This window comes from Camellia sinensis, chromosome 8 (assembly GCF_055761805.1).
Source record: "Camellia sinensis isolate YWXY chromosome 8, ASM5576180v1, whole genome shotgun sequence".
NCBI lineage: Eukaryota > Viridiplantae > Streptophyta > Magnoliopsida > Ericales > Theaceae > Camellia > Camellia sinensis.
The window spans coordinates 122,973,431-123,000,904 of NC_138968.1; the positions used below are offsets into that span (position 1 = coordinate 122,973,431).

Sequence of the window (27,474 nt, forward strand, 5' to 3'; positions counted from 1 at the left end):
GTCATTGGAAAACAGAATTTTAGGTATACTTGGTTCTCAATGTTCCTAGCTTAAGAGAGAATAATAAATGAAAATTATTCAAACAAAACATTTTTTACGCCGTGCCTTTAGGCACGGGCATACACTAGTATATATATATTAGAACAACATTGATCAAAACAAGAAAAAATGTATAATATTAAATAAATTAGGAATTATAAATTACTTCACAAAAAAAAATATGATATAAATGTCTATATCTAGACCTATTTTAAGATATCCTGTGATGTGCAATTTACTATTTTGGACCACAGATTGATTTTTCCCTTTCAAAGGGAAATCCTATAGGGAAAATGCCACCGACCCCAAGTGGGGGTGCCGGGGGTCGTGCGTGTAGGGTCTTGATTGGGCGAAATTTTTTTTTTTTTTTTTTTTTTTTCAGCCAATGAGGCCGCGTCACGTCACTGGGGGTCTGTAACATTGTTCATCTTATAGTACTACCAGGGGCGACGCTAGCCACCGATCATGTTGTCAAGAAGTGTTGAAAAAAAAAAATTATAGTAAAAAAATTATTTGATAATCAATTGATCTTATTAAAAAAACCAAAGGGACTCCATTAAGAACCTGATAAATGTAAGAGATCTTAAATTTTATGTTTATAAATTCATGATGTGATAAAAGAGTTGAGCGTTGAATTTATGTATTTGAATATATGACAAATCAAAAATTAGTACTTATAATGCCACATTTGGAGAGCATTTTTAGAATTTCAAACATTTTTTTATGATACTAATCTCCCTCTGTTACATTTCTCTTATTGATATTCAAAACCAAATGAAATATCAATTGTAGAATAGAATGGTTGAATGATTGCTTGATTATATACCTAATAAAAAATAACACTATTGACGATAAGATTATTATGAAACTATTAAAAAATAAATAAATAAAATTGGTAGAATGCAATTATAAAAATTTATGTATTTTTTTTCTATTTTGTTAAGACAATAGTGAATCACAAAATATATATAAGATTATTTTTTTCTATTATATATTTTGTATAACAAAATATATAACTTTATTTGTGAATCACAAATTATCATAATTCTTACCAAAACGTACGTAGCATTTATCATAAAATACATAATATTTATCAAAAAAAAAATGGGTAATGCTACATCCCCTAAAAAAAACCCCCTAATCCCCCTAATTTCCATATCAAGTAAAAAAAAAAAAAAAAAGGAAAAAGTTGCCTAAAATGGAAATTAAGGGGATTAGGGGATGTTTTTAGGGCTCCAAATCATTTCCCAAAAAAAATACATAATATATGTGATACACATTTTTTTTCAAATGAGTGTGTACAGTGTTCCCCTTTTTCAAAAAGTAATGCCGAGATATTAATGAATGATTTGGCAGCAGCCGTGTCGACTTCTTCATTGACTCCCAAGTCTCTCTCTTTTTAAAAAGGTTAAATTAAATAAAATTAAAAATAAAAATAAAAATATGGCAATCTCAGATAGTATAAGAAGTGGCCATTCGATGGCAAACAGAACTCGGAAAAACAACAAACAAAAATCTTTTATCCTTCAAATACGCTCAAATTTTGGCCATCCATCCATCATGGGCACAAAATATATTATTATGCTACCAAAATCAATTCAACTTCTCCATGTGTTTGTGGTTGTGCTTTCACTATTATTGTTAAACTACATACCTGTTCTTGGACTTTCCTTGGGAGGAGTTGAAGCTGCTAATAAAATCAGGTGCATAGAGAGGGAGAAACAAGCTCTTCTCAAGTTTAAAGAAGCTGTCTATGATGATGGTATTCTCTCTTCTTGGGGGAATGAAGAAGATAAGAAAGACTGTTGCAAATGGAGTGGAGTCCTTTGCAACAACCGCAGTGGTCATGTAACCATACTCGATCTTCATGCGTCCAGTCCTGATGACGGTTATTTGAGCGGTAAGATTAGTCCTTCATTGCTTGAATTGCAGCAATTGAAGTACTTAGATCTTAACGTAAATTCGTTTGAAGGGCGCATCCCAGAGTTCATTGCTTCCTTGAGCAGATTACAAGTCCTCAATCTCAGCGACAATAACTTTGGTGGTCCGATTCCTCATCAGCTTGGGAACCTTTCCAACTTAAGGTATCTTGATCTCTCTTTTAATAATCTAGAAGGTCCGATTCCTGATGCTTTTGGGAACATGATATCCCTTGTACATCTCAATCTCTCTGTTAATCACCTAGAAGGTGGCATTCCAAAGTCGTTCGTCAATCTAAGTCATTTACAATCGTTAGAAATGAGTTTCAACAATTTAAAAGAAGAACTTTCTGAGATTCTTCACAAGTTGTCTCGATCTGAGAACTCATTACACTACAAAAAAAAGCGTTTTTTGAGACGGTAAATTGCCGTCGCAAATGCTCCGGAAGCCGTCGCTAATACTTAATCCAAAATAATCCAAAACAAAAGATTGGAGTCCTTCAAAACGCACACTTAATCCAAAATAATTAAATTACACACTTGAGTTATTTATTTAAGTAGCTACATCCTTCGTGAAAGAAATAGAGGGCCTAAGCAAAGAGGGTACCAGCAACTCCACTTCATATGTCACGAACTCACCATCACAAGCTCATGTCTTACGTATAGCAGCTTCCCTTGAAAATATAGCAACCAAAAAAAAAAAAAATGTTAAGCAGCATCAATTATCACTTAAAGCAAAATAAATATTGGGCAGCCATTAATAGTTCGTAAATTTATTTAGAATCATAGAAAAATCTAAATGTTTAGAATCTAATCATAAAATAAAATTAGATATAATCACAAGATGGAATCCATTAAAAATGCGTATCTTATCATCCCATATGAAAGGATTACATGTGGTTCTGTGATCGAATTTTGTGCTCATAGAAGAGCTGCAAAATCATTGCATAAAAGAGCACTTAAGTTCAGTTATTAGGCTTGAAAAAAAAAAAAAAAAGAAACGAAAAAAAGAAAGAAGCATAAACGACCACTTCATTGAGCACATTGTTACACAATTAGTTGATTTTGTAAAAGGCGAATTACAATAACAGTCTTTATAGTTTGTGACTTGTGTGACTTTAATCCCTGACTTTTCAATTGTGATATATTTGATCTTGAATTTTGAATATTATTCCAAATAAGGACAATCAAACATGTTTTCTTTGTAAATGGTCCATTTCAAGGGTAAAGTCGTCATTCAAATTATTTTGTGTTGGTTAACTTGTATGTTATTTGAAATGTAATGACATTTTTTCAATGAATAATGCTGAATTTTTTATTATTATTATAAAATTCTGTTTGAATTGATTTTTAGAATCAATTTTTCAAAAAAAAATTCTAACAAATTAAAAATTAAATTGGTGAAAAAAATTAATAACACATCATTTTTATATAATTTTATCTTTTGAGAGGGTAGAAATACTTTTTTAAAATTTATTTTTTTTTTAAATTTATTTTCGTCAAATTAGTTTCAATTTTTTCAAAAGTCAAATATGGCGACAATTTTGATGTCATTATTAAACTAATCCATTAAATTAAAAAATCCAAAACTAAAAATATTTCATATGTTAAACATATCAATTACACATTAAAAGTCTAATAACTATCAATTACATGATAACCATAAAAAAATATCTATTAAAAACAAATACAACCATCTATTACATTATGACCATCCAAAAATGTCAGCAAAACAACAACCCATTATATAATCATCATCCATATATATACTAAAAATTAATTTAATAAAAAATATATAAAAATAAAAGATTTATTATTTTATATAATTTTATCTTTGATAGATAGAAATAATTTTTAAAAATTCAAAAATAATTTTTTAACATTTATTTTCTGTCAAATTGGTTTATATTTGACCAAATTAAAGACTTTACCCTTGAAATGGAGCAACAGTGTCTTCAATTGTCCTTATTTGGAATGTGATTCAAAATTTAGAGTCAAATGTATCACAATTAAAAGGTTAGGAATCAAAGTGGCACAAGTCTCAAACTACAAGAACCTTAAGCGTTATTCGCCCTTTTGTAAAATTACAATAGAAGTGGAGAACTCATGGGAAAAAAAAAAAAAAAAAAAGCTCTTCGACCAGAAAATTAAATTTGAAAAGAAGTTGGTTTTTTAAACATCTAATGTGTTAATGTAACTATCAGACCATTGTTTGGTCATGAATTGATGTGGAAATAGAACTTACCACAGAGCCAAAGGTACACTACAAGAATTTACACAATTGCCGACCACTTTTACCGACCAAAAAAATTTTGGTCGCAAAAAAATGACATTTGGCGACCAAATATTAATTAGTCGCGAATGATCATTATTTTTGGCGACCAAATATTATTGGTCGCAAAAGGTTATATTTTGGCGACCAAAAAATGAGTTGGTCGCAGAAAGTGGTATGTTTTTGCCGACCAACTATAAATTTGGTCGCGGAAGGTCACATATTTTTGGGCGACCAAAAATTTGGTCGCCAAAAAGTTATTTTCAACAACCAAAAAAAATTGGTCGCCAAATTAGTACATTTAGCGACTAATATTTTAGTCGCCATTGATTGAGATTTGACGACTAAAAAAATTTGTCGGCGAAGGTACTTTTTCTGCGACTAATATGATATTTGGTCGCCAAAAGTTTGGGAAGGAAATTTGAAACGTGGAGGTGGGAATTAGGGCTGGGCATAGGGTCATTCGACTCGCACAACCCGTCCTAGCCGACCCTACCCGTACGCGTATGGACGGTTTCGCAAATATAATAAGATAGGATGCGATTTGAAATATTTCTAATTTTCGGATTGTCGGCGGGTTGCGGGATTGAACCGCACCCGACCAACCCGCCCGCATAACTTTTTTTTTTTTTTTTTTTTTTTTTCCAGAAGATCTGGACCGTTCACTTCACTTCATCTGTACCCAAACAAAACAAAGAAAAGAAAAAAACCCTAAACTCAAAAACGCATTACGCAGCTCTCATCTCACACTCTCTCTCGTTTTTCAGTCTCTCACTCTCATCTCACTCTCATCTGATCAGTCTCTCATACTCACTCTCTCACTCTCATCTCATCACTCATCTCGGCCGATCAACCTCGCAAGAGATCGACTCTCACTCATCGCAAGATTGACCGATCGACCTCATACTCTCATCGCACCGATCGACCTCCCAGGTACGGATCTCTATGTCGCTGTCTCTGTCTCTCTTTCCTCTCCGATCTCTGATTTTTTTGTGTTATTCAGATCTGTGTCACTCTGTGTGACTAAGATTGTTTGTCAATGGTGATTTTTTGTTCATTTCTGTGTCAATGGTGATTTTTTTTTTTTTTTAGATCTGTGACTCTTAGTTTATTTGTTCATTTCTGATTGTGTGTTATGTGTCAATGGTGAGGACTTTGATAGTGGAGTCGATGATATTCATACTCCAAGACAGTGTAACAATAAACTGGGAAGCAAGAGATAATGCGGAGGAGTGGAGTCCAGGCTCAGGATTTGAGGGTTGTTGAACCAGAGCTCTCGAACCCCTCTGCGATTCTCCGAAGAGAGAGGGCTATTGTTGTGAATTTGGAACATATTAAAGCGATTATAACTGCGAATGAAGTTCTGGTGCCAAACCCTAAAGACCCTTTTATGGTTTCATTTGTTCGCGATCTCGAATTCAAGCTCTCTGATTTTGGTGTAAGTACTTTTCTTCATTTCTATCATGAAGTTAATTTGATTTTGATGTGATTAGTGTGACCATTCTTTGGATGATTTATTTCAGTGGGTTGATCTGTCAATATGTTGGGTGAAATTAGTGTAATTTTGTTTTTGGAATTTTGTGTCAACAACACAACATGAAAAAAATTGAGCAAGCTGAGAAAAAACTTTTTACACTTTTTTCACATAATCAAAAATTAAGACATCCTGTTTTATTAATATAATTGTAAAAAATTCGAGCTTATAACCATGAGAATGTGGGTTTTAGTGCAATGAACTACGACTTTGTGTAAATAAGAAGAAAAGTTAGATCCATACCAATCCACCCAATCTGGAATCCTCGACTAATGTAGACCAGCACTGGGCAATGGCCATTTCCGTTTTCCTTATTATTGTATATATATATTTTGCAATATAATTGCAAAAAAGTGCTTTTTTTGGGTGATCCAATTGCAATAGTTAATAAACGTCGTAAGTGGACAGATGATAGTTACAAGCCCAAATTGTTGGTTAATTAATTTTTTTCCTAAATATTGCTAAGCAGAGAATAATATACCCAGTTTATTGTTACTTTGATAGTGGACTTTTGATTGCAGTGTTGTAAGATATATACGATTCTATTCAATTTCTTATATAGTCATGTGAGCACATAAAGGTGAAAGATGTAGGTATAGATATAGATATAACTGGTTTCATTTGACTTTGAAGATGATTCATGCATTTACTAGTTTTTATTTTTCTATTTTTTATTTTATTTTAATTCTGATTTCCAAATTCCAAGTTGGGAAATTGTGATGGCAGGTTTTGGTGGTTAGACAAGACCTGAAGATGGGAGTATGAAAGATTGCGTCCCAATGTGCTCGTAAGATATATTTCACTCTTAACAATGTTTAAGGTTTTGCCTTTGATTGCACTTTGTATCACTTTACGATCTCTGTGCATTGTTCGTTTCACATTTATTTGACTAATTATTTATTTTTAAACCTGCAGATGCTGCTACTGGGATGTATTCAGAACTGATGCAAAGTTATGACAATGCTAAACACAGGATTACTTCATTTATTCAAGCCCTGAAATTTACTTTGATTCTAATAGTTTCTTTCCCCTCGCATTCTCTTTAATAATTAACATCCTTAATGGCAAAAACAATCTTTTGAGGAGGAACCAAACTTTGTTGCTTGCTGTAGCTGTTCAAAATAAAGATTGACAAAATGGGAAAGAAAAAAAAAAGGTTTAAAAATCTAAGTGGTATAATGAAATGGCATAATGAAATAATCTAAGTGGCACTGCACTGCACGAAACAATCTAAGTGGCATAATGAAATATGTTTCCTTTCATAATATCTCTAACTAATCAAGTTTGTTCAACACTTTGTTGCTGAATTTGTGAGTATTATTTATTTTTATTCACAGTTAAATGTTCAAGGAATTCAAGTCACTGAATAATTTCTTGGAATTATCTGCTTTTGGGAGATAATTAAGAGTAACTTTAACTTTAGTATGTTGGCTTAAAAAGACTCGAGAATTGATAAGAGTTACAGTGATTGTTTATTTAATGAGACTGCTTGTTCTGTAGATTGTCATTTCTAATTTGTCAGAACTGTAGGCTGAGTTTTGTGGGATCTTAGGAAGGCAGGAGTGCCTTTGGCTTACCTAATGGACCACATTTAGGTATGGGTTCAAGGGAAATACACGAAATAAGGGTTATGTTTTTACCATTTAGTTGATTGTTATACTATGAGCTAAGATCTTCACTGTGCTCCTATCTATGTCTAGTCTTTTTTCCTCATTCTCTACGGCTAATTTCATAACTAATGAAACTTATTTATAATTATAAGGTGCAGTGAATTTTGAAAATTTAACTACCATCAAGCTGTAGTTTGTTTTATGGTGGGTTAAATTGTTCTTATGGTCAGTAGATGTCGCCAATGATGAAATAATCCTCTCCATCAAGTATTAGTTTTGCATGCCGTATCACTATACTTTTCATATAATAGACATATTTTTATAAGTCAAATAGTGAAATTAATATTACTAACTTCAAAATTGAAGTTCTAACTTTAAAAACTGTTAGCTAAAATAATGTTGTGATTATTAATGTTTAGGTCATTCTGGTACAAGCAATAAATTATCTAAGGACAATAAAATTTGATACAGAATGACTATTAGAGTAAAGCTTAGTAATTATTAGTTTTGTTGAATGTTGACTATTTTGCATTTGGAATGATATGTGGCTTTTATGGCTTTGAGAATTCTTCTACAATTTACCTGTGTTCTTTCATTTTGCTTTTGTTCAAGTTTGAATTATTAGTTTATCTATTTCTTACCAAAAAGGTGCGCCTCACCTTGCGCCTACGCCTGAATCTGGCGCCTTGGTGTGCCTTGAGCATTTAAAATCACTGGACAGCCACTATGGATAATGACTGCATGAATGTAACTTTTTCTTCTCTAAAAGGTTAACTTAGTTTAAGTCAAAGTAAGACGATTTCCAAAAATCAGATGTTTCTTGGGTTTATTTCTGTGTGTTGTATATTTCAGTACTCCCTAGTCTAATTACATCGTGTGGTTTAAATCTATTTTCTATGAATTACTTGGTAATTACGATGTATGTTGTTTATTTTGTGTGGTACAATTTCATATATTTTTGGATCTTCAAAAGTAAGATCTGTATCTACCACTGAAGTTGCATTTCCTCAAAAGTGAACTGTTTGTGTTCTCTGTCTTTTCTTTAATAATTGAGAGTTGTCTGGTTTTCAACCTGAAAATTGATTGGTTCTTTTCAAAAAATTCATTATATCATACTATTTCATATGCCTATCCTGGTTAATGAATGGAAAAAAAAGTACTTTTGCATGCATTCCTTAGTTTTTGAGTTAACGATGATCGGATTAGATTTATGGTTGGGTTTTACATCTGATTTGAATTCATCATTGCTTGATTGTAATTAGTCGATTGGATTTATGTAGTCTTGAAATCATCTTTGGCTTTGTTAATTGCTGCTTATAAATAAATAGATTAATGCTTGTTTCTGTTTTAGCTACATTCGCTTTCATGTTACTTTGTGTGGACAAAACAAAATCATGGAAGCATAGAACATAGAGTCTGTAGATGTATCTGTGTATTTTTTGCCTAAAGCAGTATATCTTCTTTAACATCAATTGCTTTGTTGGTTCTCAATCTTTATTTCTTTCTTATTTGGAAGGATCTTCTATGTGTTAGAAACTGTGTGTTAAATTGATATTTTCTCCTCTTTTTTGGTGGATAAGATTCACTTTTTGTCACTGTCAGGGCATCTGATGTTGTGTGTTTTTTATTTTTTGGTTCAGTTTTAGTAATTTATTTGTTTTTCCCCGTTTTGTTGTCTTTTTCTTTTTTGTATTGGGATGTGATTTGTATGATATGGAAACAATTCTCTTGTAAAAGTATTTGTGCTTCATAGGTTATACTGGAGGAGCTTAATGCCATGTTTCTTCTTTGTTGTGTTAACTCTTACATAATAAGCTTCTAATTTTATTGTCTGATTATTGATTTATAGGAAAGTCATTCTTTTTAAGATTACAGGCTACCATGCAACCTCGGGATTGAGCTCAAAAGATGAGAATGTATTTGATTTGATTTGAAACATATGCACTATGTATTTTGCCGATACTAAACATAGTAACATGTTTTGTATCCTGTTCTTAATTTCTACCTTCCATGATTGAATTCACAGAAGCAATCCTGTTTTGAGGTTGAAGGCCTCGATGGAACCACCAGGGCTGACTGAGGGGCTCACAAATAGCAAACAAGAGAGCATAATAGGAACTCAAAATGGGTCTGATCTGTTCAATGAAATGAAACATCAGTTTCTGAGTTTCAAAAGGCAGAAATTCCTGTAAGCAAGCTTATAATTCTGACATCTTCTTGTTTAGCTTCACAGAAAATTGAGTTTCCCTGATGTGATGTTTTCTTTGAACAGGGAGAACTTGGAATGCTATGAAAATCTTGCCAAGAGTCAAGCACCGAAGGTATGATGGGTTTTTTAGGGTTAACTTTTTTGTAGTCCATGATATATTTTGGAGCCATCTGGGGATTACATTGGCAATTTGCCTCAATTTTGTGCTGAACTGGTTAAGATTTTCTTAACTGATGCTTGCAAGAACAGTTCATGGTCATTGCTTGTGCAGACTCTAGGGTTTGTCTCTCCTACATCCTAGGATTTCAACCCAGAGAAGCCTTTGTAGTCCGCAATGTGGCAAATCTGGTGCCCCCATTTGAGGTACCATATACATTGCATTTGTGTTTTCTTGGCTTTAGTTTAGTACTACTAGTTCTTCATTTATTGTAAGCATAAATGTGGGAAAACGGAAATATATGGTTGTGATAAGTGTATTTAGAAGCAAAATTCTGAATAGGCCTATGCTTTTTTATTTTCTGATGCAGAATGGACCAACAGAAACAAATGCTGCCCTTGAATTTGCCGTCAATTCTCTAGAAGTAAGTTACTTCTGTAGACAAATCTTCTGCCAAGTTGCTTTATTCTTTGTCAACCAAGGCAGAAAAAATGTGTGTAGTTACTATTGGTTGCTTATGGTCTGCACATTGACTGGGACTGCTGCTGACATGTTAGGAATTCAAAAATCTGAAAGAATTTGACATCATGTGTCATTCAAAAAAACAAAAAAAAAAAGAGATAAAGTAAGAATAAGTTTGGAGAAAGGGAATTGTCTGCAAAAGTATAGCAATTAGTAACCAATTATGAAGCTTATGTTCTCATTCTAGAGTTGCTTACAGTGGACTATGATATAGTTGCAATAATGAATAATCTGGAATTGCTGATTCATTATTAAAAAAAATGTCTCTGTGTTTCATGACTAAGTCACTAATACCGTACACAAATATATTAGATGACTGGAATTGCTGTAATTGACCTCTTGATATCAATGTGTCAAACAAATTGGCCACTCTATTTGGCGACAAACTTTGATGGGAAAACATTTTGGTAAATATAAAGTTTTCTACAGGTTGAAAATATACTAGTCATTGGCCACAGCTGCTGTGGAGGTATTTGTGCCCTTATGAGCATGCAAGATGATGTAAATTCAAGGTTTGGCCAATTCCAATCTTTTCTATTTTTCATCTCTCTCTCACTCTTACACATGCACGCAAGTAAGCAAGCAAGCGCACATTATACAAGAAATCATTTGATTTTTTTTTTCCAATTTCAAGGAAACTGTGAGCTGTCAGTATTGCAAAGGTAAATTCCTTTTTGGTTTATGCTCTCAGGGATATTTTTTTTTCCTTTGGTTTATGCTCTCGGATTTGGATTACCTTTATCATACTATGGATTTTTTGCATCTAGTATGTTGGGGCACCATACTCTTGTGATATCAGCTACGAACCATTTCTTGGGCTTGAGGTTTGTTCCTATTTTCTTTTCAATTTTTGCTTCTTTTGAACATCACAATGTATGTTAGTGAAATGATGACTCCAACACATCTCCGAATCTGATAAACATATTTTGGTTTGATTTGAAAGTCATGCTGAAAGTACTATATGGTTTTATTCTTGTTTTATTTTTAGAGATGGTTCTTTTTTTTTAAAAAAAAACAAAAAACAAACTGTTATTTCATTTATTGGTAGCCTAGTTTAAATGAGAAGTGAAAATACATTCCACATGATTCTCATGACTTTGCTTGTTCATTTACCTTCTGATTGAAAGATCTTGCCATCCTCATGGGTACTTCAGTTATAGTGGGCAGTCCTTCTTCTTGATTATTTATGAGCAAATGAAGATATGCTGACTATATTTACAATTGCGAGCTTATAGGGGGCAGTCCCTCTTCTTGATTATTTATGAGCAAATGAAGATATGCTGACTATATATACTTTAGCTATAATAGTCAGCTTGATCTTCATCCATAACAAATGATGGGTATGTATGCAGATTATCAGCCCGTAAGAAGCTGGATCATCTCATAAGAATGCGGCAAATGGATATATTGTGAGAATGACTTTGTTTTGGATATATTTGTTGAGATCGGAATGGGACAAATGGATCATTGTGAGAATGACTTTGAAGCAGATATGCTGAAAGATACCGCGGATTATTATTCTCGAAAGGCTTCAAACTGGATCTTGGAAGATTCCTGTCCAGATTATATGTTGAAAGTAAACATCTATTCATTTTCTTTTTTTCTTGTTAAGGTCAGATATATTTGTTTGATAATCCTATATAATTTCTAAAAAATCCTTTTGTAACTCTAGGTTGAGGAGTGTTTGAAACGAGAGAAGGATAGGGTTGCTCATTACCTACATTCTAGTAGCGAGCTGAAGTTGCTTGAGGTTTGTTCTTCCTCTTGTAAAGTCATACTAAATTTCTTTCTACCCAATAATAATTAGTCTTTTAATGGTTACTAGATACTAAATTTCTTTCTACCCAATAATAATTAGTCTTTTAATGGTTACTTCTTTTATTTATTTATTTATTTTCAGGCCAATTTTGAAGATATGCACTTTCGCTGTTATAATTATGGGTAATTTTGTCTTCCTATAGAAAGTTCAACATGAATTGTTGTCCGTTTATGCAACCCAATTGCTCGAGCAGGAGCACTCTGGATGTCATGCATTGCTTAGGGATGACAAGGTAGTCATTTGGACCATTTTTTTTTATCAGACTTGGACAATGTTATTATTCAAGCCTTCTTGCTGTTATTTCAGTTGCAATTAACTAAAGTTTATTAACATTTTTTTCTTGTTCTCTTGTAGATAGAGGATTTATCAAGGATGTATAGGCTCTTTTCCAAAATACCTGGAGGTTTAAATCCGGTTTCTAGTATATTTAAACAGGTTTTGGTCTTTAACTTGCAGTACATTGTTCTGTAAAGAATGTAGCATTGTGCCTCTGGTATTATTTGTTTCTTCCCCTTGTTTATTTTGAAGTTTGGCTGGGTTTTTCTTTATGCAGCATGTTACTGCTGAAGGTACAGCATTGGTTAAACAAGCGGAAGATGCAGCCAGCAATAAGAAGATGCAGCCAGCATTGGTTAAACAGGTTTTGGTCTTTAACTTGCAGTACATTGTTCTGTAAAGAATGTAGCATTGTGCCTCTGGTATTATTTGTTTCTTCCCCTTGTTTATTTTGAAGTTTGGCTGGGTTTTTCTTTATGCAGCATGTTACTGCTGAAGGTACAGCATTGGTTAAACAAGCGGAAGATGCAGCCAGCAATAAGAAGGTGATGTAATCTTGATTGTGTTATTTCAGATCCCATAGTCTTTGTTCAATTTGTCTTCTGAGGAGGTGCATTTCACAAGGCTCATGATTGATCTGCCATTACATTGGACTTGGTTAGCAAGTTATATACTTTTTTTTTTTTTTTTGAAGGAAATTAAATTTGGATTTTAATTAAATGAATGGCAATGTACAAAATTTAGCACTACATTTGACTTTGGGGGTACAAATAATTGTTTGATGTGGTGGGATCATTAACCAGGGTGGCATCATTAACCAAGGTTGTTCACTTAGGGCTAGTTTGGCATGTACTAAATAAGTCAAAAAGTCACTATCTTATTTAAGTCACATCATCTTATTTAAATCACATCACCTCTCTAACACATCACATCAAACCCAATCCAAACCCAACCCAAACCCACCAATAAGTCAAAAAGTGCACTTTTTTAGGACATCCCAAACCAATCCTTAATTTGAATGATGCTTTAAAATTATAGGTTTATTATGGATTGAATGAATTATTAGGAATTGCAGGTGCATTGTTTTTCTGCTTTGGCGACCAATTTATTAGTCGCGACAAATAAATAATTTTTTTTCTTAAAAAATGACAATTGCCGACCAAGAGTTTTGGTCGCAAAAAATACATTTATTGCTGACCAAAACAGCTTTTGGTCGTGGAAACTCACTTTTGCCGACGAGAAGTTTTGGTCGCGAAAAGTAACAAATGGCGACCAAACCTTTTGGTCGCGGAATGTCACAATTGGCGACCAAACTTTTTGGTCGCAGAATGTCACAATTGGCGACCAAACTTTTTGGTCGTTGAATGTGATAATTGGCGACCAAACTTTTTGGTCGGGAAAATATCACTTTTTGCGACCAAAGTGTTTCAGCGACTAAATGAATTAGTCGCGGTAATGATATATTTCGCGACCAAAAATTTAGTCGGCAAATCCGACTTTTCCCGACCAACCAAAATTTTGGTCGCAAATTACTTTTGCCGACCCTCAATTGGCGACCAAAGTAGCGACCAAAAAAATTGGTCGCGGATAATTTTTGCCGACCAAAAATGGACTTTTAGCGACCAATTTTTTGGTCGGCAAAAGTGTTAATTCTTGTAGTGGTACTTGTACTAAAATATGACTTGAATATTTTGATTAGAAAATAGAACTAAGATAAACCCACGGTTTGCACTTTGCAGTTAAAAAATCTTGGTTACAATTTAAAAAGAAGATTTTAACATGTAAACAAGGGTGGCCTACAAACAATGCCCACAAGAATACAAAAAGTAACAAAATCGAAGTGAGACATACCGATTTTCCTTAAAGATTCCTTTGTAGTCTAGCCATATTCAATACTGCAGTCACATAGAACCAATTTTGTATGCGGTCCAAGAATTTGAAGTAGGCATATCTCAATGGACTGTTACAAAGCACAGTGCCAAAAACTCCCCAAAATCCAAGGGTGAAACCAATCCCCATGCTAACATAAAATCCTGAGGTAATAAACTTGTCCTCATCTTCTTGAATCTCTTTAGTAGAAATTGGAGGTTCCACAACCGTTTCCTCTCCTGGACACTTATTGGGTAGGGGACGCCCACAGAGTTTTGGATTCTCGGAATATGCTGAGGCATCAAAGCTTTGCAATTGAGTGCTTGATGGAATTTTTCCCGACAAGTTGTTATTTGACAAGTTCAATACATCAAGAAAAGTTAGATAAGCAAGGCTTGTAGGAATATCACCAGAAAGTCTATTTGCAGATAGGTCAAGAGTTTCCAACATCTTCATCTGACCAATCTCTTGGATGATTCTTCCAGCCAAATTGTTTCTTGACAGGTTCAAGGAAACCAACCCTGCAAGACTCGCAACCTGCTGAGGAATTTTTCCAGTTAATTTGTTGCTAGAAAGATCAATCAATTTAAGTAGTCCCAGTAGTTTTCCATACTCCCTCTGTTGTCCTTTCCATTGAACCAATGCATTGCTCACATAGTATCCTGTGAGAGACGCACCATCTGCATATGTATTGTAGGGAGAATAAATGGTTCCTTCTGAACTGTTACTTTGAACCAAAGCAGAAAAATTGCTGAAACATTTTGGTAGTTTTTCAGATAAATCATTTTGAGAGAGGTCCAAAACTTGAATTTGGTTAAGGTAGCAGATATCTTGAGGTATGCTTCCATAGAATTTGTTGGATCGTAGACTAAGAATGATTAAGCTTGTGAGATGCATCCCTATCCATGCTTGTATTTTTCCTGTGATTCTATTTTGCTCCAAGTCAATAAATTTCAACCGTATGCATTTATTCAAAGACTTTGGCAATCTCCCAGAGAAACTATTGTTGCGCAACTGCAATACTTCAATGGCATTTATGTTGTGTTTGGTTAGGGGATTTGAGGAGAGATTTGAAAAGGGAAATGGAAAAGATAGGTAAAATGTGAATAATATATTTCACATAGTTTCACACACCTTTTCTTTTTCCCTTTCCAAATCCCTCTCCAAATCTCCCAACCAAACACAGCGTTAGGGAACCTATTGAGCTAGGAAGTGCTCCAAAAAAATTATTGTTGTCCAAATTGATAACTCTAAGTGCTTTCAAATGTTCCCAACAATTTGGAAGTCCTCCTGATAATAGGTTACTTGAGAGGTCAAGATAGGACAAAACTGCAGCGCTAGAAACTGCACATAAGAAAGAAATTGACCCCGAAAACATGTTTTTGGAGAGATTCAAAAATGTTCAATTGGATGGAAGTGGTGGTATTTGACCTGTAAAGCGATTAGAACTTAAATCTATGCCGATAAAATCAGTAAACTTCGAAGATAAATCTGGTAACAAGCCATTTATATGGTTGCAAGAAAGATTTAAATAATTTAACTTGGGTGATAGATCCCAAAGCCAACTAGGGACAGTATCTGAAATTCCAGCTCCAGAGATATCAAGCTTGGAAATTTTATTTTGCTTTTGAAGCCATTTTGGGAAATAAGGCCCCAACTTGCAAAATGCCAAGTATATTTGGTGAAGTTGAAAAGGAGGATCCCAATCAGAGCTAAAGTTCAAAACTAGTTGGTTAAAAGACAAGTCCAAATATTGCAAACTGTAGAGGTTTGAGAAGTGGGCTTCAGAGATTATGCCTTGGAAAGAATTCGAAGTAATTTGGTTGAACAAGACTGGGAAGTTGTCCAAAACTTTCTGGGAAAGGCCCATTCAATTTGGTTGTGACTGAGATCCAATTCCCTCAAGGATGAAAATCTTGTGAAATCAGGCAATGTACCACTAAGTTGATTCCACTGGAAACTCAAAGTTTGTATATATTATTCACATTTTACCTATCTTTTCCATTTCTCTTTTCAAATCTCTCTTCAAATCCCCTAACCAAACACAACATAAATGCCATTGAAGTATTGCAGTTGCGCAACAATAGTTTCTCTGGAAGATTGCCAAAGTCTTTGAATAAATGCATACGGTTGAAATTTATTGACTTGGAGCAAAATAGAATCACAGGAAAAATACAAGCATGGATAGGGATGCATCTCACAAGCTTAATCATTCTTAGTCTACGATCCAACAAATTCTATGGAAGCATACCTCAAGATATCTGTTACCTTAACCAAATTCAAGTTTTGGACCTCTCTCAAAATGATTTATCTGGAAAACTACCAAAATGTTTCAGCAATTTTTCTGCTTTGGTTCAAAGTAACAGTTCAGAAGGAACCATTTATTCTCCCTACAATACATATGCAGATGGTGCGTCTCTCACAGGATACTATGTGAGCAATGCATTGGTTCAATGGAAAGGACAACAGAGGGAGTATGGAGAACTACTGGGACTACTTAAATTGATTGATCTTTCTAGCAACAAATTGACTGGAAAAATTCCTCAGCAGGTTGCGAGTCTTGCAGGGTTGGTTTCCTTGAACCTGTCAAGAAACAATTTGGCTGGAAGAATCATTCAAGAGATTGGTCAGATGAAGATGTTGGAAACTCTTGACCTATCTGCAAATAGACTTTCTGGTGATATTCTTACAAGCCTTGCTTATCTAACTTTTCTTGATGTATTGAACTTGTCAAATAACAACTTGTCGGGAAAAATTCCATCAAGCACTCAATTGCAAAGCTTTGATGCCTCAGCATATTCCGAGAATCCAAAACTCTGTGGGCGTCCCCTACCCAATAAGTGTCCAGGAGAGGAAACGGTTGTGGAACCTCCAATTTCTACTAAAGGGATTCAAGAAGATGAGGACAGGTTTATTACCTCAGGATTTTATGTTAGCATGGGGATTGGTTTCACCCGTGGATTTTGGGGAGTTTTTGGCACTGTGCTTTGTAACAGTCCATTGAGATATGCCTACTTCAAATTCTTGGACCGCATACAAAATTGGTTCTATGTGACTGCAGTATTGAATATGGCTAGACTACAAAGGAATCTTTAAGGAAAATCGGTATGTCTCACTTCGATTTTGTTACTTTTTGTATTCTTGTGGGCATTGTTTGTAGGCCACCCTTGTTTACATGTTAAAATCTTCTTTTTAAATTGTAACCAAGATTTTTTAACTGCAAAGTGCAAACCGTGGGTTTATCTTAGTTCTATTTTCTAATCAAAATATTCAAGTCCTATTTTAGTACAAGTACCTTTGGCTCTGTGGTAAGTTCTATTTCCACATCAATTCATGACCAAACAATGGTCTGATAGTTACATTAACACATTAGATGTTTAAAAAACCAACTTCTTTTCAAATTTAATTTTTTGGTCGAAGAGCTTTTTTTTTTTTTTTTTTTTTCCCCCATGAGTTCTCCACTTCTATTGTAATTTTACAAAAGGGCGAATAACGCTTAAGGTTCTTGTAGTTTGAGACTTGTGCCACTTTGATTTCTAACCTTTTAATTGTGATACATTTGACTCTAAATTTTGAATCACATTCCAAATAAGGACAATTGAAGACACTGTTGCTCCATTTCAAGGGTAAAGTCTTTAATTTGGTCAAATATAAACCAATTTGACAGAAAATAAATGTTAAAAAATTATTTTTGAATTTTTAAAAATTATTTCTATCTACCAAAGATAAAATTATATAAAATAATAAATCTTTTATTTTTATATATTTTTTATTAAATTAATTTTTAGTATATATATGGATGATGATTATATAATGGGTTGTTGTTTTGCTGACATTTTTGGATGGTCATAATGTAATAGATGGTTGTATTTGTTTTTAATAGATATTTTTTTATGGTTATCATGTAATTGATGGTTATTAGACTTTTAATGTGTAATTGATATGTTTAACATATGAAATATTTTTAGTTTTGGATTTTTTAATTTAATGGATTAGTTTAATAATGACATCAAAATTGTCGCCATATTTGACTTTTGAAAAAATTGAAACTAATTTGACGAAAATAAATTTAAAAAAAAATAAATTTTAAAAAAGTATTTCTACCCTCTCAACAGATAAAATTATATAAAAATGATGTGTTATTAATTTTTTTCACCAATTTAATTTTTAATTTGTTAGAATTTTTTTTTGAAAAATTGATTCTAAAAATCAATTCAAACAGAATTTTATAATAATAATAAAAAAATTCAGCATTATTCATTGAAAAAATGTCATTACATTTCAAATAACATACAAGTTAACCAACACAAAATAATTTAAATGACGACTTTACCCTTGAAATGGACCATTTACAAAGAAAACATGTTTGATTGTCCTTATTTGGAATAATATTCAAAATTCAAGATCAAATATATCACAATTGAAAAGTCAGGGATTAAAGTCACACAAGTCACAAACTATAAGGACTGTTAGTGTAATTCGCTTTTTACAAAATCAACTAATCGTGTAACAATGTGCTCAATGAAGTGGTCGTTTATGCTTCTTTCTTTTTTTCGTTTCTTTTTTTTTTTTTTTTTTTCAAGCCTAATAACTGAACTTAAGTGCTCTTTTATGCAATGATTTTGCAGCTCTTCTATGAGTACAAAATTCGATCACAGAACCACATGTAATCCTTTCATATGGGATGATAAGATACGCATTTTTAATGGATTCCATCTTGTGATTATATCTAATTTTATTTTATGATTAGATTCTAAACATTTAGATTTTTCTATGATTCTAAATAAATTTACGAACTATTAATGGCTGCCCAATATTTATTTTGCTTTAAGTGATAATTGATGCTGCTTAACATTTTTTTTTTTTTTGGTTGCTATATTTTCAAGGGAAGCTGCTATACGTAAGACATGAGCTTGTGATGGTGAGTTCGTGACATATGAAGTGGAGTTGCTGGTACCCTCTTTGCTTAGGCCCTCTATTTCTTTCACGAAGGATGTAGCTACTTAAATAAATAACTCAAGTGTGTAATTTAATTATTTTGGATTAAGTGTGCGTTTTGAAGGACTCCAATCTTTTGTTTTGGATTATCAGTGTTGTCAATAGTTATGGCATTGGCATGGATGGGATAATATGCATCACAGTATGACTATCTCATGCTTGTTTTCTTATTTATTTATTTTTTATAGATACATCGGAATTAAAAGAACCAAACTGGGACTAAGCCCTTTCCCTAGCTAAACCCACCATGTCTGAAACCAGGAGAGCTCTGATTTCTGCAGGTGGGTCATTAACAAGAAGCATATCCTCAGGTGGATCTGCCCCGAGATTGGCCAATGCGTCTACACATAGATTACCTTCTCTGTAGACGTTTGTGTAGTACATTGACATCCATTGAAAATTATTCTTGCATCTTCCACTAAGCCTTTGAGAAGATATTTTTCCTCAGTTCTACAAGCAATTTCACCACTTCCTCTGCATCTGTTTCGATAATCACTTTGTTGAAGCCCTTTTAGAGGATAATGGTAAGGCCTTTGTACATTGCCCATAGCTCTGTCTCAAGGCTGGTACAGTTTTCTAGTCTGCCATAGAAGCCACAAATCCATGCTCCCTTTTCATCTCTAATCAGTCCTCCAAAGCCTCCAGGTTTGGCAATTCTGTAGCATCCATCAATGTTCATCTTGAGGGTACCTGAAGGAGGAAGCATCCACTTGATTAGCGTAAGTGTTGATCTTGGGTTAGTAACAGACATTCTAAAAGCTTGGTTAATTTCTCTGGAAAAAAACTGATAAATTTGACACTCTCAACAATGCTAAGAGTTTTGTTTTCAAAGATTTTTGAGTTCCTACTTTTCCAAAATTGCCAAAGAACAACTGAAAACACAATGTACCAAGGAGTATTGTTACCAGTACTGTTTTTCTTTTTTAAGTTACTTGGCATTGTTTGGTAACACTTACGTTTTCATTTTTTTGTTTATATTTATAAAAATTTTAAAAACTCAAATAAAAACTTGTTTGATAAAATTTTTGATTTATAAATCAGTGGTCTCAGTTTATAAATTTGGCCAACAAATGAAAACACAAAAAATGTGTTTCCGTTTTGAGTTTTGAGTTTTTTTTTTTTTACCACCCAACACTAGCCACCACCCGCCACCATTTTCTACCACCGTCTTCCGCCACCACCACCCACCCCCCATCACCACCTGCCACCACCATTTACCACCCACCTGCCACCATCCGCCACCACTACCCAGCCACCACCCACCTGTCACCCACTCGTACCATCCACCCCTCGCTACCATCACCACCACCACCACCACCACCCGCCACCCACCTGTTATCCACCCGCCACCACCCGCCACCTGCCATTACCATCTATCGCCCGCCACCACCACCCGCCACCTACTTGCCACCACCACTCACCACCCACCTGCCACCACCATTCACCACCTTCCACCACCCGCCACCTGCCACTACCATCTATCGCCCGCCACCACCACCCGCCACCTACTTGCCACCACCACTCACCACCCACCTGCCACCACCATTCACCACCTTCCACCACCAGCCACTCACCACCACCAGCCACCCGCCACCTACCCACCCGCCACTACTACCACTACCACTACCACTACCACCACCACCACCCACTACCCACCCGCCACCCACCACCACCACTCACTCGTTATCACCCGCCACCGTCACCCACTCACCCACCACCACTACCACCCGCCATCCGCTACCCACCACCACCACTACCACCCACTCGCTACCACCCGCCACCATCACCCACCCACCCACCATTACCACCCACCGTCCGCCATCCGCCACCCACCTGCCACCATCACTCGCCACCCGCCACCACCATCACCACCCACTCGCTACCACCTACCACCCACCACCCACCATCGTCACCCACTCACCCACCCACTACCGACCTGCCACCACCACCGACCCGCCATTGGCCACCCACCTGCCACCACCACCCACCACCTACCACCCGCCATCGTCACCCACCCACCCACCACCACCACCACCACCACCACCACCACCACCCAGCTACCCACCACCCACCGTCACCACTTTCCACCACCGTCTTTCGCCGCCACTTGCCATTACTTACCATTTCTTACTCTTTTTTATATTTTAAATTTTTTTAAAACATTTTGTCAATTACCAAGCGCGTTTGTAGTTTATGTTTTTATAAGAATAAACAAAAAATAAACAAAAACCAGTTTATAAAATTTTTGTAAATATAAACTGAAAACGTAAACGTTACCAAACACACCCTTAAAATCCAGTTCCTCCAAGATGAATTTCTCATCTCTAGGTACCAATTTTTAGTAAAAACAACCATCCACACAGCCTTAGCATTAGAGCAGTTTCTAAAAAGATGATCCAAATCTTCCAACTCATTGCAAAAAGGGCAAGATGGTTTTCAGTAACCCTCTTCACCCTCATACAATTAGTTAGAAGCTTTCCATGAAGCACAACCCAAAGGAAGCACTTAATCTTTTGGGAAAGTTTGCATTTCCAAAGCCACTGCCAATTTTCGCTTTGTTCATCATGTTCCATAAACAAACTATAAGCACTGGATGTTGAAAAGCAACCATCCGGAGATCCCTTCCAGTGTGGTTGATCAGTATTTGAGTTGTAAAGAGGGGGGCTTTCTTTAATGATAGCTTCAGCTACACTGGTTGGGAAACTCTAGTTAATAGTATTTACATCCCAATCACCTTCTTCATTAAGGAGAAAATTCACCTTAATCAACTAAGAACCAACATTTGGGGGAATTAGGGAGTGGGGAATAGTATGTTCCAGTGGTTGGTCACCACGCCACCACACCACCAATCACTCCACAGATTGACACTAGAATTGGCACCAATGGACCATTTAACCCATTTTTTTCAAGATGTTCTTAGATTTTTGCTATACTTCTCCACATATTAGAAGTCTTCTTTCTTTTATTCCAGTTGCAAAGATTGGAATTTTTGAGATATTTGGCTTGAGAACTTTAATCCACAAGCTATTCTCATTAAGAATTTTCCATCCAAGTTTGGATAGCAGGGCAACATTTTGCTCACTAGCTTTCTTGATTCCTAGCCCCTCAAACTTTTTTCTCTTACACACATCATCCCATTTAACAAGATGAATTCTCCTCCTATCCACAATATCCCCCCAGAGGAAATTTCGATTAATACGATCAATATTACTACACACCCTCTTGGGGATTGCCAAGGTTTGCGTGGAATATGTTGGCATTGCAGATGTAACAGATTGAATCAAAGTTGTTCTTCCTGCCATAAACAAGATTTTCATCTTCCACCCAGCCAACTTGCTTTGCATTTTCCCAAAATAAAGTTAAAATGGCTACGGTTAGCTTTTTGAGGTAAAATAGGTACTACCAGATACTTCTCCAAATCAGAAGTAATAGGAATATTACATATACTACTCAACTCCCTAGCCTTTCTTCTGTTAATGTTAGGTGATACAAAAAGCTTTGATTTCTGGAAATTGATTGTAAGTCCAAAAATTGAGCTAAACTCTTCCATGACTTCAGCAATCAAGTCACAATTTCTAGAATTAGCCTTGGCAAATAAAATAAGATCATCTGCAAAGAAAAGGTGAGTAATGCAAGGTCCACCCTTTGCAATTGTTACATCCTTCCAACTTTTCTTTTTAGCCAAATGGCTAATCATGTTAGAAAGCCTTTCCATACAAAGCACAAACAGATAAGGGATCCCCTTGTCTTAGACCTTTCATAGGTCTAAACTCCTCTAAAGCTTCCACATTCCACAAAATAGAAGATTGCACGGTAGTGACACATCACATGATGAGTTCAATCCACTTCTCATTTAGATTAAACTCATGAAGAGTTTCTCTAAGAAAATTCCAGGATATGTTATCATAGGCCTTCACAAAATCAATTTTTATGACCATACTACCAGCTTTACCTTTCATATGTCCCATAAAATGAATAGCTTCTTGCTTAATGATAATGTTATCATTGGTATTCCTACCAGGGATAAAGCTACTCTGATTAGGTCTAACAATATTATCGAGGAGAGGTCTAATTCGATCCACCAAAATTTTTGTAATGACCTTGTAGGTCACATTACAAAGACTGGTGGGTCTAAATTGTTTAACTCTCTCAGGGCTATTGACTTTAGAAATTAGTGCAATTAGAGTTCTATTGATCTCCTTAGAAATAGAGTTGTTAGCAAAGCAATTTTTAACAAAGGAACACACATCAATACCAATAATATCTCAGTACTTGTGGTAGAAGATAGCCTCCCAGGAGCTTTAAAGGCTTTACTATTGTTCATAGCCTTCTTGATCTCAGTATGAATGATAGCCCTATTTAAGTCTCTATTATCCTCTTCATACAACTTAACAATAGCTTTATTACACCAGTGGTCTAAAGAGTTGGCAATAGGATTATTAAACAAAATTTTGAAAAAGTTTAGGACCATGTTTTTGAGCTCAGAGGGGTCATCAATCCAAACATCATTATGATTTTTAAGAACCTCAATTTTAAGTCTTCTTCTCTTAATCAGAGTAGTAAGATGAAAAAATTTGGTGTTACGATCCCATTTGGATCTAGATTTTTTAAACCAGGGCAGCTCCTCCTGATAGAGGATTTGATTATATTGGTCAATCAAGTTTTTCTCCAGAACTGGCAGGTTGTGTGTGTGCATTCTAGCTTGGGATTTTTGGATCCCTTCAATTCTTCCAAAAAAGCCATCTTTTATTTCTGAAAATATTTCCAAAAACATTTTTATTCCAGTCCAAAGAAGTAATGGCCATATTATGTAATTTATCAAGGAGGTCATTATTAGAGTGATCTCAATTAGAATTAACTACATCTCTGAAGCCCTCATGAGCAATCCAAGTAGCTTCAAATGTAAACTGCCTATTAAGAGGGTTATTAGGAAGCTTGCCTTGGGTGCAGACTAGCATAGGTGAATGGTTGGAGTATTCTGGGTAGGTTGCGAGCAAAGCCTTCTGGAAAACGGGTTCTCCATTCCGCATTGTAAAGAGCCCGATCAAGGCGAATAAGAGTTTTTTCCCAACCTTGTCTATTGTTCAACCAAGTGAGGCTAGGGCCAGTGTAGCCTAGATCCATTAGGTTGCAGTTGTCGATATGGGTCACGAACTTTCGACTGCGGCTTTGACTTTGGTTAAGGTTTTGGTTTGTAGAGAAGCTTCGCTTTTCCTCTAGACCAGTATGGTCATTGAAGTCTCCAGTTAGTAGCCGTGGCATATGATTATTATGTGCTATGTCTTCTAAGACCATCTCCAACGGTTCATCAAACTTGACATCAAATTTAAATTTTGATGAAAAAGTTACTGTTTGGTGCTCCAACGGTTGCACCAAATCGATATCAAAATGAGAATTCACCAAACAATTCATCAAACTGAGGACATAATACTGATTTCAGCAAATCACTGTGTGTGACCGTTGGAGCAGAAAAGGTTCAGAATTTTACACATGGTGGTCGACCACCTGGATGACCACCTGGTCGATCCCTTGGTCGACCATCTGGTTGACCAACCGGTCAACCAGTGCATGGAAAATTGGCCTGTGAAGGTACGTTCAAATAGTTTAAAAAGGTTAAAAAAAAAAAATAATTTGCCTTTGTCGGTCGACCAACTGGTCGACCCACGATGGTCGGTTCAAACAGTTCAAAAAGATAAAAAAAAAAAAAAAAAATTTCCCATAATCGGTCGACCATCCGGTTGTCTTGAAGGAGATTTGATGAAGGTGAACCGTTGGAGCATTCAGTATCAAATTGAGGAAATGGCCATTTTTTTACTCAGATTTGGTGAAACATTAGGTGAACCGTTGGAGATGCTCTAAGCTGTCCCAGAGTTCATCTCTGGTTCTAGGATTGGGGCTAGCATACACAGCAGCGAGCAGCCATTAAAGGTAGTTTTATCTGGAAATGCTGGAAAAGATCATTTCGGAGTTAGCTTCAGAGACCCTAACATTGACTTAGGTTGAGTTCCATAGCATTTAAATCCTCCACTTCTTCCGATTGGGTCCACGTGTGCAGATGCTGTGAATCCACGGCTGTTGAAGAACATGTCCATTAAGCTTAACTCCACATTTGTTTCCATTAGGACCAAGATATATGGTGTGTGTATAAAGACCAGTTCCTTCATACTTCTTCTGAACTTGTTATTTCCCGCCCCATGACACTTCCGAAAAAAGCATATCCGTAACAGGCATTTGGGTTATATTTGGGATTGGGGAATTTTTTGGTACACTCAGAATATTCCTAACTCCATGATGGTTTCTTCCATAGGAAGCTTGAATTTCACTATTACTAGGTGCCAACTCTAGCTTGCTTCGAAATGCCACGACAATTGAATCTTTAATTTCACCTCCTCTATCCAGCAATCTAAAGCGACGAGGTGAGAGGCTTCATTCCCTTGTTCCAGGCATAGCATCACTCTGTTTTCTGAAGCTCTATGGTTGATTGTGTTCTTCAAACGTTCTTCTATCTCCATTTTCTCGGTTGGAGTCTCTTCTCCCTCTATTTTTGGGTTTTAGCTTTGTCTAGGGGTTCTTTGCTAGCTTTAGGGTTTATTGCTTCAAAAGATGTGTTTGAAATGACAATCTGCTTGGAATTGATGGTGCTCAGGCCTTGAGTAGTTGTGTCAATGACAGTGTGATTTAAAACCCCTGTGTTTGTTGCATCCTCATTGGCCATTTTTTTGCTTTCTCTGATGACCTCGTGCATCTTATCTCTTACAATCCATCTTAGGGATTTGACCTGCTATTTTCTCTCCTAGGTTAACGGTCTTTTGTTTGTATTTGAACCGTATTTCCGTGCTTTTCATCTCTAATTTACGATTTCCCTAGTCTACTTGGGCTTCAGGACTATTACCATGTTGTGGTTCATCGTGTGAGTATTGTAGGGCTTCAAATATGTTTCTTGGGGTGTTGTTTGGTTGTCTCTAGGCCTTGGGCTTTCTTCCTTGCCTTTTTATATTTTGGACTATCATCCATGGGCCAAAGCTGGACCCAGTAGCTTCCTTATTATTTCCATTTGTTCTTGGTTGATACCCTTTTGATGGGCTTGGCCCAGTTAGGTCCTTCATCCCATTTGGCCTATTCTGGTTTCCCTATCTTTCAATGGCTTTCTGTTGTGTCTTTTTTGATGAGATGTCAGAGCAATTTTCTTTCCGATGACTGATCCTGCCACAATAAAAGTAAAATGAATGCAAATGTTCATATTCAATGAGATATTTACGTTTACCTCTCATGAAATGTGATATTAATGGTTTGCACAGATCCATTTCGACACACACACACAAACATATTTGCCCCTTGCTGCCATTGATGTATTGATGTCCACCTTCAATGGTTTTCCCAAAACCTTAACGATATGGAGTAACACATTTTTGATATAGGCCCCGTCTGGTAGAGTTGTGGGAAAGTGATTATAACTTATAACCTAACAGCTTATAGCTTATAACTGTGAACATAAGCTGATTTTTGACTTATAAATTAAGCTTCTCCTCCCCCCACTCAAAGAATAAGTTGATTTTTGACTTACAAAAAGCTATAAGCTGTATTGTTAAGCTAAACCAAATACATCAAAATAGCTTAAATTAAGCTATAAGCTGGAAATAAGCCTTACCAAACAGGGCCGTAATACTCAATTGGTAGATTTGGGAATCTAACCCAAATAGCAGTAGTGTCTTCCTCAGTAGCATCAGACTTGAAATCGTGTGGCCATTTTATAATGGTCACATAGTGATCCATAGTCACCCATGATCTACCAGTGTAGACTTTCGTGTATTCATCCATCATTTTGAATTTGACAATAAAGAATCCATTACTAATATCCACGGTTACGAAATCTGCTTGGAGTCCCCAGATCTTTTTCATTTTGTTAACAAAAAGTTTATAGCCTATTTTTTTCCCCAAGAGTCGAACAATTAGACATTTCTTCCATGGTTCTCTGATTTTTCTAAGAAGCCCAGCTAGTATCTTTACTTTGGGGATGCCTTCAATTTCGGATTCCTCTGTTACTTCCTTATTATTCTCATCGTTCTCGTCTTGCATTTCATCTTCATTATCTGATGATAGAACTTCCACTTCACAGTCAAAATTCTTTTCATTGATGTGTTCATTGAATCTGAAATGGAGAATGACTTGTTTGAAGGGTTTTTGTTCTTCTACTTCATTCAGCTTGACTTGGGACAAATTGATATCTTCATCTCGCAGTTTGGTTGTAGC

The 27,474-nt window shown here is 35.5% G+C and overlaps 3 protein-coding genes across 17 annotated transcripts in view; 2 read left to right on the top strand and 1 right to left on the bottom strand.

Moving 5' to 3' along the window:
* The first annotated feature begins 1,318 nt into the window (after positions 1 to 1,318).
* The window catches only part of LOC114281431 (beta carbonic anhydrase 5, chloroplastic), a 31,418-nt gene continuing 5,262 nt past the window's right edge, over positions 1,319 to 27,474 (top strand). The window contains exons 1-8 of one of the 11 annotated variants that reach the window (XM_082883300.1): positions 1,513 to 2,123; positions 4,879 to 5,163; positions 5,393 to 5,668; positions 6,491 to 6,551; positions 6,680 to 6,715; positions 9,401 to 9,550; positions 9,647 to 9,695; positions 9,855 to 9,946. In XM_082883300.1, the coding sequence (XP_082739426.1) occupies positions 6,526 to 6,551; positions 6,680 to 6,715; positions 9,401 to 9,550; positions 9,647 to 9,695; positions 9,855 to 9,884 (291 nt within the window). In that variant the 5' untranslated portion in view covers positions 1,513 to 2,123; positions 4,879 to 5,163; positions 5,393 to 5,668; positions 6,491 to 6,525 and the 3' untranslated portion in view covers positions 9,885 to 9,946. Of the gene's footprint in view, positions 2,124 to 4,878; positions 5,164 to 5,392; positions 5,669 to 6,490; positions 6,552 to 6,679; positions 9,291 to 9,400; positions 9,563 to 9,646; positions 9,696 to 9,854; positions 9,947 to 19,112; positions 19,314 to 19,505; positions 19,770 to 27,474 lie in introns of those variants that run through there. The other 10 variants (XM_082883301.1, XM_082883302.1, XR_014338133.1 and 7 more) reach the window with 10 other exon arrangements.
* On the bottom strand, positions 2,449 to 15,335 carry LOC145797082 (receptor-like protein EIX2). The gene is made up of 2 exons (XM_082883293.1): positions 14,209 to 15,335; positions 2,449 to 2,632 (listed from the first exon to the last, which is right to left on the bottom strand). Exon 1 carries the CDS (start codon positions 15,121 to 15,123, stop codon positions 14,218 to 14,220), a length of 906 nt encoding a protein of 301 aa, XP_082739419.1. The 5' UTR covers positions 15,124 to 15,335; the 3' UTR covers positions 2,449 to 2,632; positions 14,209 to 14,217.
* LOC145797083 (cullin-1-like) lies at positions 10,897 to 19,313 on the top strand. 5 transcript variants are annotated; one of them, XR_014338135.1, is made up of 10 exons: positions 10,897 to 10,924; positions 11,030 to 11,086; positions 11,615 to 11,838; positions 11,935 to 12,012; positions 12,224 to 12,313; positions 12,436 to 12,516; positions 12,635 to 12,721; positions 12,840 to 12,902; positions 16,634 to 16,903; positions 17,021 to 18,804. XR_014338135.1 is itself a non-coding variant. In XM_082883306.1 (10 exons), the coding sequence occupies exons 4-10, from the start codon at positions 11,755 to 11,757 to the stop codon at positions 18,894 to 18,896; spliced, it is 525 nt and encodes a 174-aa protein (XP_082739432.1). In that variant the 5' UTR covers positions 10,905 to 10,924; positions 11,030 to 11,086; positions 11,615 to 11,671; positions 11,753 to 11,754; the 3' UTR covers positions 18,897 to 19,313. The 5 variants fall into 5 exon arrangements, 4 of the variants coding, with proteins under 4 accessions (XP_082739429.1, XP_082739430.1, XP_082739432.1 ...); XM_082883306.1 differs by lacking the exons at positions 16,634 to 16,903; positions 17,021 to 18,804 and adding an exon at positions 18,855 to 19,313 and having other exon boundaries at positions 10,905 to 10,924; positions 11,615 to 11,671; positions 11,753 to 11,838; XM_082883303.1 differs by lacking the exons at positions 16,634 to 16,903; positions 17,021 to 18,804 and adding an exon at positions 18,855 to 19,313.